The 10,824-nt window shown below is 56.3% G+C and overlaps 1 protein-coding gene across 2 annotated transcripts in view; it reads right to left on the reverse strand.

Moving 5' to 3' along the window:
• ASS1 (argininosuccinate synthase 1) overlaps nt 1–10,824 on the reverse strand; it is a 28,891-nt gene that overhangs the window by 12,570 nt on the left and 5,497 nt on the right. For both annotated transcript variants that reach the window (XM_026860507.1, XM_026860508.1), the window contains exons 5-9: nt 9,384–9,440; nt 8,825–8,899; nt 5,463–5,533; nt 5,056–5,086; nt 1,248–1,338 (exon numbers count right to left, since the gene is read on the reverse strand). In XM_026860507.1, coding sequence (XP_026716308.1) covers nt 1,248–1,338; nt 5,056–5,086; nt 5,463–5,533; nt 8,825–8,899; nt 9,384–9,440 — 325 coding nt within the window. The remainder of the gene's footprint in view (nt 1–1,247; nt 1,339–5,055; nt 5,087–5,462; nt 5,534–8,824; nt 8,900–9,383; nt 9,441–10,824) is intronic.

Raw genomic sequence — 10,824 nt, forward strand, 5'->3', positions numbered from 1 at the left:
ATTTTTTTTTTTTTTAAGGGTGCTGGGCAAGAGCAAGGCGGGGGGATGCTGAATAGAAAGAGGCATTTTTCTTTAGCGGTGTGAAATGAGCAATAAATGTATTAGGAAGCTGACAAGGGGGCTGCGGGGCCCACAAAGAAAAGCGGTGCGGAGTTGGAGGCTAATCCCCCCTCCATCTGCCCTCCTCATTACCATTTAACGCACTATCAGTTGCCAATCAGCCTCAATGCCTCCCTTTCTAGTCTTTATTATTGAGGCGCCCGCGAGAGCCCTGTCTAGTGACGGGGGCTGTCAGATCCCCCCCCCCGCCCCCCCTAAACCCCCTATTTTCCAGGGGTTTATAAACTCAGTTGTAAATTGCTATTAAATGTAACTCGCGGCAATAATGAACCTTAAGCTGCTTCTCGGCGCAGTTTCCCCCCCCTCTGCGCCCTCCCCTCGCCCCGGCTCTTTCTATTCGCATCCTCCGCCGGGGTATTGGCCGGGGTCCGCTCGGCGGAGAGCCGACGTTGTCGGGGCCGTTGTTGGCAAAAGCTGATTAGCCTTTAAAATAGTTAATAATTAGATTAAAACTTCAAATAAATTAACTAGGGGCTGAATGGGCTGCTGGGAGGGGGGCTGCTCCTTGCAGGGGGATCATTATAATGGAGCAGGGATGCTGGAGGCGGGGAGGGGGTGCCCCCTCTGAGTAGGGTGTCCCCAGCCTGGCCTGGGCTTGCTGCTGCTGCCAGGATGGAGGGTGGCCCAGGATGCCCGTGGCTGGCGGAGGTGGGAGATGCTGCTCCGAGGGACACCTCTGGGGCTGGGCCCCACTGTGCATCCCTGGGGATGGAACGGGGGTGCCCCTATCTCCTTGGTGCAACACTGGTAGCACCACCGGCCAAATCCTGCTGGAGCATCTCCCCAGCTGTGACACTGGCCTACCTGCATGTCCCCAGGGCCACCTGTGTGCCACCCTGAAGAAGAGGCACCCTGTGCCCACTGCCCCTCGATGGCTGGGGTGGGGTCCCCCTCTCTGCTCCCTAGGGAGTCCCAGCAAGCCCCCCAAGATGTACACCAGACCCTCTGCGCACCTCAAAGAGCCCCAATGTGCTGCAAGCACTATCCCAAGCCCTGACACCACGAGTCAGGGCTCACCCACCGGCCCCCACCCCGGGGATGCTCCTGGCTGTCTGGTCCTGGCCGGGAAGCGGGGTTCAGCTTCGAGGGGTAGAGGCGCGAGGGGCCGGCTGCGAGCAGACGCTTACCCCGCTCAAACTCGATCTCCAGCACGTCCGGGGTGTCAGGAGAGGTGGCCGGATCACGGGTCTTCGTGTAAAGCCCAGGGGGGGCCTGATTCTGCCGGGGGGGTGGCGGGGAGAGAAGGGTGGCGGGGAGAGAAGAGGGAGAGTCAGTGGCATTGGCATGGCTAACGCTGCCAGCAGCCCCCACCCCAGCACGCATCCCCCATCCCAAAGCGCGGTGCCGGCACGGCACAGCACCGGCGCTTACCGGGGCCCTGGGAACAAAGGGGTTGGAGGAATCAGCCAATTTTTCCCCTCAACTTGATCTCATCTTTTCCTCCGACGCCCCCACAGCTGGAGGTGGGATGGCTGCGGAGAAGCAAGTCAGGCAGGGAAAAGCGGGACGATGGCAGCGAGCGGCAGGGCGGGCGCCCGCACGTCCCCGCGCCGCGGCCGGGCTTATTCGGCACTGACCGAAAAAACTAATGAGGAGGCCTGACCCCAGCAGGTGCTCCAGGCGCACCGGCTCTTTCATGGTGTTCCCGGGGTTAATACACACGGGGGAAAATAGAGGAACAAAGCAAAAACCCATTTCAGAGCACATCAACCTTTATGTATATTTTTTTTTCTAGATTTATAGGAAAGAGGCATCTTATCTCCATCAGAGCCGGGCCAGCAGAGGCTTGGGCGCTGACGATGAATTGCAGCAATTGGAGCGCATGTCAGAAGAGGGGGGGAAATATATAATAATAAAAAAAAAAAAGCTTTCCGTCCCAGAGAGCAAATGCTTTACAATTTCACGTGTCCTCTCGGCACTCACGCGTGACATGACTGCACATGCTGACCCCCAAAACACTTTTGGATCAGCGTTTGCAAACTCCCATCTCTGAAAGGACCCTCCATCCAGCCACAGCTCTGGGAGGCAGAGGGGAGGGAAACTGAGGCACGGAGCACCCAGGGCCTGTGCAAAACAGTGGAAAGGCAACTAGTGCTGGGCAAGCTAAGGGCAGAGCCGGGCTGGGCCAAAACTGGCCGTGGCCAACAGCGAGGGAACGTCGCCAAGGAGCCTCCAGCTGAGGGGTCCCAGTGACCTAAAACCCCCTGTGCAAGCAGCTCGGGTGGAGTTTCTCCAAACAGAGCCACTTCTGCAAACATTTTAAGCAGCGATAAACTGGTATTTCCCCACAAATCCCAGCTGGTGAGAGCTGGAGCTCTGGGTATCCCTGGGCTGCAGGGCTCTGCCTGCACCCACCCACCCCCTGTTTCTCCTCTCGTTTTTAAAGCACAACTCTTCATCTGCTCATTTTTCCACCCTTCTCCTCCTTTCTAGCAAGGAAAAAAAGAACAAGGTAGAAAGCAAGTTAGGAAAAAAAAAAGAAAGCAAAAGTGATTGCTTTTTTTTTAAAAAAAAAAAAAAGCTTTTTTTATGGGAAAATGAATTTCTCTGCAGAAGAAGTTTTCATCTAAAATTTTTAAAGATAGGCAATAAGTCTTTTAGTGAAAACTTCCCCTTTTTTTGGTCCAATAAATGGCAAAGCCCAATCGCTGCCAGCACCTGAGGGCAGCCTGCCCAGCTGTGAGCATCCCTGCCACCCCCTCTGCACCAGAGATCCCCTTCACCCCAAACCCTGCGGCGCGTGTCCCGGCACCAACCGCAGCCGAATCTTGGGAATACAGACATAACCACCCCAGCACACGCTCCAGCAAAACCACCCTCAAGTTTCCATTTTGCCTCATTTTTGCCCCTTTCCCTTGTTTTAAACGAGAGGCGCTCGCAGGCACATCTCCCCCGTGCCCCCCGCGCGTGCACACGCACAAATTACACGGGCTGCGGATTTCAATTTTACATCGTCTGGCCTTTCCTAGCCCCGATCACACTTATTAACTAGACAAACCCATGAGAGATGATGAAAAACTTTGAGTTTAAAAGGAAAGATGGGGTTGGGAGGGGAAAAAATACCGGAAAGTATTAAAAACTCTTTACTAAACATTGGAAGTCAAAGTCAGGTAGTTTCCAATTTTCCGAGCCAACTATGAAAACCCCTATTAAATAAAATAACTAAATAGAAATAAAAGTGACATTTGGCTTGCATTCCATCATTACGGCGAGTCTGTCCTCTTTTTATTCTCTCTCCTAAAAGCACAGTTCAAATGACAAATAGTTTGTTGCAGTGTATCAATGCCTTCTATTTATCCCTCCCCGCAGGGGGGCTAGTCCTGCAATGTCATCTTTAAAGAGGAGAGAGGAAAAAAAAGGGGGAAAAAAAAAAAGGGAAAAAAAAAAGGAAGAGTGTGTGGACAGGGAGAGAGGGAGGGGGGAAGAAAGAAGCAAGAAAAACGGGGCAAGAAGAGAAGAAATTGGAAGCAAATGGTCCATGAAGTAAACCATGATGCAGAGCTATCGATGCCGCAAATGGTTTATTCATCCGGCTGATATTGTTGTGCCCGGGACTGAATGAACTCTTTCAGAGTGCCATATGAAGTTAAAGCAAGTAAATTTCTATCTTTCTCCGCATTAGCTGCCTCATTGCCCTTCAATCGGGCCTCACAGAGGCAGAAAATAGCTCAACCATCTGCTTTCAAATCCCTGCGTTTGGCAGGTCCCGGGGGTTTGGGGAGGGGAGCCCGCCGTGCCTCGCACCCCGGATCCTGCTGCGGCCACCCCGGTGCCCGGCGCCGCTTCCCGGGCTGGGGAAGGGGATGGTGGTGACACCACGCTCCGGGAAACCACCCCCCGGCGCTGGCGGAGGGAGAGGTGCCCAAGGGAAGGATGCTCAGGGATGGGGTCAGGGCGCTGGTCAGTCCCATTTTCCGAGCTGGGTTTGGGAAGGAGGTGGACTTGGCAGAGCCTCGAGACCGAGAGGAGAGGTGCTGGGTGCGGAGGGGTGGGTCGGGATGGGTGCTCCGGGAAGGGTGTGGGTCAGCCCCTTGCTAGCTCCAGCTAGAGGCATGAAAATCCACCCCTGTGCCAACTGCTCTCCTGGAGGAGGAGACCCCCCCCAAGGGCCCAGCTTTGCAAAGCCCAACCCACAGACACCCCTCTGGAGGGTACCGAAGGGGCAGCAGGACCCCCTCTCCACCTTCCTCTTCCTCACGCCCCCACCAGAGGCACGCGCCGGCCCAACGCGGTGAGCCGGCTGCGGGCGCTGAGCTCTAGCCAGCTCCTCTCCCTCTCCGCCTGCCTCCCCCTCCTCTCCCCAGATTGTCTAATTAGCGCTGATGGATAGTTTAAGTAGCTGAGCCTGGCGACCCACTGGAGCATGAACAGTGCGGGCAGGGGCCAGCAGGCAGCCGGACCACGAGCGCTATCGGGAGGCAGTCGGGGCCAGACCCACACCTCCCGGAGTGATGTGCCACGCTTACCGGCAGCGCCTGGCCACGGCGCCCACCACCACCGGCCTCTCAGTACCATCAGTGGCCAGAGCTGCCTGGGGGCTGGTGGTCCCATGGGTGCCCCCGGATAGTGGGGCTGGGGAAGTGAGGAGGGCTAGGCGAGCTGCAGGCATGGACAGGGGATCCAAGCTGCAGGGGCCAGCCCAGATCCCCGTCACCCACCACCGGCCCCCACTCTCCCACCAGCGCCTCATCTGTCTAATTGCTTCTTTATTGCTGCCCCGTGACATTGTCCCCTCTGGTGTCACCCTGAAACGGGCCCTTCCCCTATTCACGCCGGCAGCAATTAATGTGCTGGGAGAGGCGGAGGGGCTGGGGCGGGCGGCAGGGCCTCCCCACCGCACACGGCCCACCGTGAAATTTCCAATTAGGCTGCAAATACACGAGACGCCCTCAGCTCTGTGGCTGCCATTCTGGCTGGGTGGCCGTGATCGATTACCTTGGGGTTCTCCAGGATCCCGGCTTCGTAGCTGCAGCAGGCAGGGAAGGAGAGAGATGTCACTGCAGCACCTGTAACCTGCAACCCCAAAACCCACTGGGATGACCCCCCCACTCCAACCAGCCCATGAGGATGTGTCTTGGATCTCCATGGGCTTTTAGCAGCAACCCTGCAAGGAGCGCCAGGTTTGAGAGCGCCCAGGAGATGGGTGGTGCCATGTGGGATGCGGACAACCAGGCAGAAAGGGAGGATGGAGGTTTTGGGGTCACCCTTGGCCAGCATGTGGCAGGGCAGCCTGGGACTCTGGAGGTGTGAAGAGCTCTCCTGGCCATGCAGGATGAGGGGGATCGGGGCCCCAGGCACTGAGTCCTCACGCCACAGGAGCTCCCACCCACCCGTCCTCTCACCTGATGTGCATGAGGTTTTCATCCATGCTCCAGGGTGTCTGGGGCGTCACAGGCACCGGGATCCCGTGTTTCTGCCGAGAGAAGGGGATTGGGGCTGAGCCAGCCTGTGGGGAGAGCCAGCCCCTGCTGGAACTGGTTCGTGCTGGGATCATCCCAAAAAGCACAAAGGCACATCCCAGGGCCACCAGCAAGGCAGCACAGAGCGAGGTGGACATGCGTGTCCCTGACCCTGGGCAACATCAGCTCCCACCATGAGGGCCACCTCGATAGGGATAATCAGGGACACATCGTGGCTGGGAGAACAGCCACCCCAGCCCTGCCACAAGCTGAGAAGGAGCTCCAGAGCACCCCATGAACCCAAGTGATAGAGACATCAGCATGGACATTGTGTGCTTTTTCTCTGTCCAGGTCCAGGACGGTGCATTCCCCCAGCTTAGTGCCTCCTCAAGGGGAGGTGACACAGGGACAGAAGTCCCCAAACCCACAAGATGCTCTCCAGCCTAAACAGGACAGATGCTCTGATGTGAGGGGACAACACACGTGTCCCCACAGCCCTGTGCAAACACGTGGCGATGCAGACACACGGCACATGGGCAGCAGGCACTTCCCCAAACCCAGGCACCCCGAGCATGCCGTGCCCGGGGACACACGGCCCCGCACCAGCCGCCTCCCCGGCACAGCGCACAGTGCTGAGCCCAGCTCCCTAACAAGGTCACCAGCGTGCTCAATTATCCACTGACATTTCAATAGGGGAAATTGCCTGTGAAGACGAGGTGAATACGTGGGGGAATTAGCAGGAGAGGCGACGGCAGAGAGCTAACAACCAGAGCCAGCGGGGACGTCGCCCACCCTGCCAGCACGCTGAGCCACGATGTCCCGGCTGTGGGAGGGCCACGGTGAGTCAGGGCTGGAGACAGCAGTGGCTGCGGATTCTCACCGTGCCTCGGCGCATCTGGACAGCCTGTATGTCATCAGGCGGCTCTGCCATTTCAGTGTCACCTCAGCAGGGACGTCAGCTAAGGGCTTGGCCAGAAAGAGGAGCAGGGGCTGAGCAGAGGCTCCTTGTTTGCCAGGAAGAGGGAAGGGAAATGCTTGTTGTTGTTAAATCATGGTCCTCAACTCGTCACTGAGCTGGAAGCAAGGTTCTGAGATACCTCCTAAAGCTGCAGAGGGATGAACTCAGCCCTGCTCCTGGGCACGGTTGTCCCGGGCTCATGGGTCCTGCTTTGCTGGGTGTGGGACACCCTGGTACTCCTGTCCCAGGGTTTGGAGGTGGGTGCTGGGCAACATTCACCTCCTTGACCCAGGCCCCTCTGCAGAGCTGCTCTCCTGCCTGCAGACCTTGCCCATGGAGGAGAACAGGCAGGGCACATCAATGCTTCACACAGGCTTCAAAACACAACCTTGGGCTTGCTGGAAGGGCAATATGCTGCCTGTTGGGTGTGAGTGCAGGGGATCTCCTGGCTTCTCCAGGAAAGAGAAAGAAGATGCCTCCTCTCCCTTTCCCACCCCTTGAACGGATGGAGCTACAGGTGCCTCCAAACCCCCCAAAGTCCACCGAATAATGCTAGGGGGGACCAAAGGCTGGGGGACAGACCTCAACCCTGCCTGAGGTGAGACCATGCTCCCATCGGCACCTGCCTCCTCATTCTCATCTTCATCCCAGCACCCTCATGGATGTTGACAGAGGACGTTTCACCTTAATTAAAGCTGAGCAATTAATGCAGAGGGCTGTTTACCCTGAGGGGCTGCACTCAGCCACACAGGGCTTGGGGGAGGCCATGCCCTCTGATGGGCTCTCTCCATGCCATCAGTTATACCCATCTCACTCAGGATGCATAAACACATCTTTCAGACTCTAACACCCACCAGCTGCAAGCCACAAGCCCCAGCTGATTTATTTTCTCAGCCAGCACTCTCCTTCCTCTGCCTCTTCCTGGCAGCCAGGGAAGCCCATGCTCCCCCTCCCATCCTCACCCCACGTTATCGCTTCAGAGGGAATCCTCCAAGTCCAAACACACATACCGACATCTGCCAAGCCCAGGCAGCCTTGGTTGGGGTGAAACATGCCACAACCAAGGAGAGATCTCATTTTCAGGGCACAAGCTCCACGAGCTCTCTTCCACCCAGCTCTGCCTGAGGCAATGGCTCATCCTGGAGCAGCATCCAGGAGAGCTCCATCTTTCTCATTAAGGTGTTTCAGCCTCGGCTGTTTGTGGGGATGAAGTGGCCGCCAAAGTGGCTTGCTGCCAGAGCAAGGTTGGCTCCAGCCCCTGGGCGGCGGATCTACACAAGAGCTGTGCCATGGTGGTGCGGATCCCAGCGTTCCCCAGCGCAACGAAGCCCCAAACATCAATGCGTTAGAACTCCCCAAGCACCGAGGTAAGCGCATCCCGGTGCTGAAAGGACCTGGCCACACATCTCCCTCTCCCGACAGTGAAAATGAAAGGACACCACCCCCACCCCCTTTTTTTTTTTTTTTAAACCTTGAACATAACGAGAGACCAAGAGGTACTACAAACCCTCAATCCCAACCTTTTCTCTTTCAGCGGGGCCCCAACCCATTTAATTTCCCTTTCCCCCCCCCCTTCCAAACAAACAAAAAAAACCCCAAACCCAAACAAAACCCCCAAACCCAAAACACATGTTCCATTTTCCATATAATAAAACCGTGGCGCTCTTAATAACTCCCCTATTTGAGAATTTGTTTGGCAACATATGGAAAGCTCTCGTAAACTCGCCCCTTCATAATACAACGGCAGATGGCAAGCACAATCCTCAACACGCTGCTCTCGGCAGCCCTAATGGGCTCGGAGGGCTCCTCACCCCACGCCGCATCCCTCCGGCTCCGCACCTCGCCTTCCCAGAGATTACCCAGGCAGCCTCGGCGGCAGCTATTTAAAAACTGAAGCAATTTTCTGGTTTATGCACAGAGCTGCCTTTTCCCTTTTGATTGATTGAGCCGAGTTGTCAAGCATTTCCATGAAGTTGCTAAAAAAGAAAGGTACCCTGGTGGGCATGTAAAAACCTGATGCAAAACTTCTAATATGTTTTATTGCAACTTGTACTTCAAAAAGGAAAGGACAACAAAGGCAAACGTATTTGCTTTGTCTGTTACGCAAATCAGGGAGCTGGGACCAGTTTCCTTGGAAAGCAGGTTGCCATTAATAGCCAGGTAATTATGGGGCTTTTAAAAAGGAAGGAGAAAAAAAAAAATAGGGGGGAGAACTCCCCCCAACGAGAAGGCTCCAGCATGGTGCTGCAGCGATGTTGGGCAGGGCTCGCTGCTGTCACCTGCCAAGCCATGGTGAGCACCCTGCAGCCACCCGAGCATCCCGCGGCCGCCCCACACCAGCTCCTACCTTGGCGTAGTCCATCAGCTCGCGGCGCCCGGGGAAGCGCTGATAAAATTCGGGCAGCCTCCACGGCGCGATGACCTGCCAGGAGGGCAGGAGCATGAGACCAGAAGCCCCTGGTTCCCTTGCAGCCCCTGGGCCCCCTTTTCCCCTCAGCCCCTCTGTGATGTCCCCACAGGAGAGAGCTCCTGGCAGCCCTGGGGAGTCAGGACCCGTAGGGTGTTGGTCCCCCAGCTGAAATTTAATCTCCCTGAGCAAGGGGGGAGTAACTCAAACCCCTGACCCTAACAAGGCGCTGGATGCAAGGCCAAAACAGGCAGCATTGATTATCCAGCAGCTGCCTTGGTACTGTTTCCTCTGTGGCCTCGTGGTGTTTGGGGTAAAAATAGGTCAATTAAGGATCATTACAGCCCCCTCAAATGCCAAAACGCCACTGTGCAGTTGGCAGCTTGTTAAAGCGAGGCACAGCTACTTGCATCGGTGTTAAAACAAAATTCCCCACCAGCTGGGGAGGGGGCCAGGAGCCTTGCGGTGAGGCCCCAGGGAACAATTTTGGGTGCCTTACCTTGATCTTAGGACACAGGGCGTAGCAGGTGAGCTCGAACCGAACCTGGTCGTTGCCCTGAAACACGAATGGGAGATGCTGAGGGCTCAACCCCACATTGGGGCGGGTGGGGAGATGGGTGCCCCCCACCCCAATACCACTGCTGGGGGACAGAGCCTCCTCCCTGGACCAGCTCACCCAGGGCCATACAGCACCCTCAGGAGAGAAACATAGCCTGACAGGGCTGCATGTTTGGATTTGGGGAAAGAAACTGCAAAATTGGTGGGAAATGTTAAAAAAGTGGAAGGAGTATTAAAAGCGCAGATGACAAAACAGCAGGTCCTGGATGTGCTACAGCCCCACAGCTTCGCCCAGGGAGCTGGGAGACTCAGGGCTGCTGGGTGAACATGTGTGCGGTGGTGCACGTGCATGTGACAGCCTTTGAGATGCTGCTTGGCTGCATGTGACAGCACATGTGTGTGACAGCACACACGTGCACAGCCTTTGAGATGCTGCTTGGCTGCAGCAGCAGCTCCTCTTGTAGCACTGGAGACTTCAGGCACAGCGAGCAAGGAGCCGCCGTTTCCCTGCTCCTGGTTGCTCTCCCTGCGCAAGGACGGGACTGAAATCCCCTCAGCAGAGATCTGGAGGGGACATGTGTCAGGGCCTCAGCTCCAGCCAGCACAGGACAGCCACTTGTCCTGTGTCCACGGAGAAAAGCATCCCAGCCCGTGGCACCACGGACCCGCGGATGAGCCACCAGGCAGGAGGGATGATCTGGCTGATGCTACCCAGGACTTCATAGACTGAGGAGGGGGTCATACCTGTTCTCCCAGTAATGCCACTGGGATGGGATTGCTGGCAATTTACACTGGAAAAACAAGGCCTGAGTCTGAGGACCCATCTCCTTCCTCCATTCCCCAGCATGGAGTGTGGCAGGATGCCAGGACTTGGGCTGGCTCTGTCCCACAGGGTCACTCATAGTCCCTCTCCATGGCTGGTTTGAACCCCAAACTACCTTCCCGATGCTCCTGACAGTTGAATGTTCAAAACTCTGATGCAGCTCGTTTGCCTGGCTCTGAGGGAGCCTGGCTGACCCTGGGGTCCCCCAAGAGCTGTTCTCTCCCCTGAGCTGACACTCCTAAAACCTGAACCAGCAGAAACCCAGATTAGGGATTTTTTTCCCTACAGGCATCAAAGGACACCTGGAGGGAGAAGGCAAGGTGGAGGGGAAGACCATGGTGACCAGAAGGATGCAGCACTCATAATTAAATAGCTCTGAACATCCCTTTATCTTAATTGGACCATGCTGACAAGGTCCCACTAATGAAACCAGGTAGTTGGGAAGGGGCAAGTTGCGAGCCTGGGAGTTATCAGCACTTCCAAGGGAACAACACTCACCAAAGCCCATATTCCACCAACGCCAAGGGGTGTAAGGACACCACCCACCCACCTCCCCGCC

This window comes from Athene cunicularia, assembly GCF_003259725.1.
Source record: "Athene cunicularia isolate RWA chromosome 17 unlocalized genomic scaffold, athCun1 chr17_part1, whole genome shotgun sequence".
NCBI classification, from domain to species: Eukaryota; Metazoa; Chordata; class Aves; order Strigiformes; family Strigidae; genus Athene; species Athene cunicularia.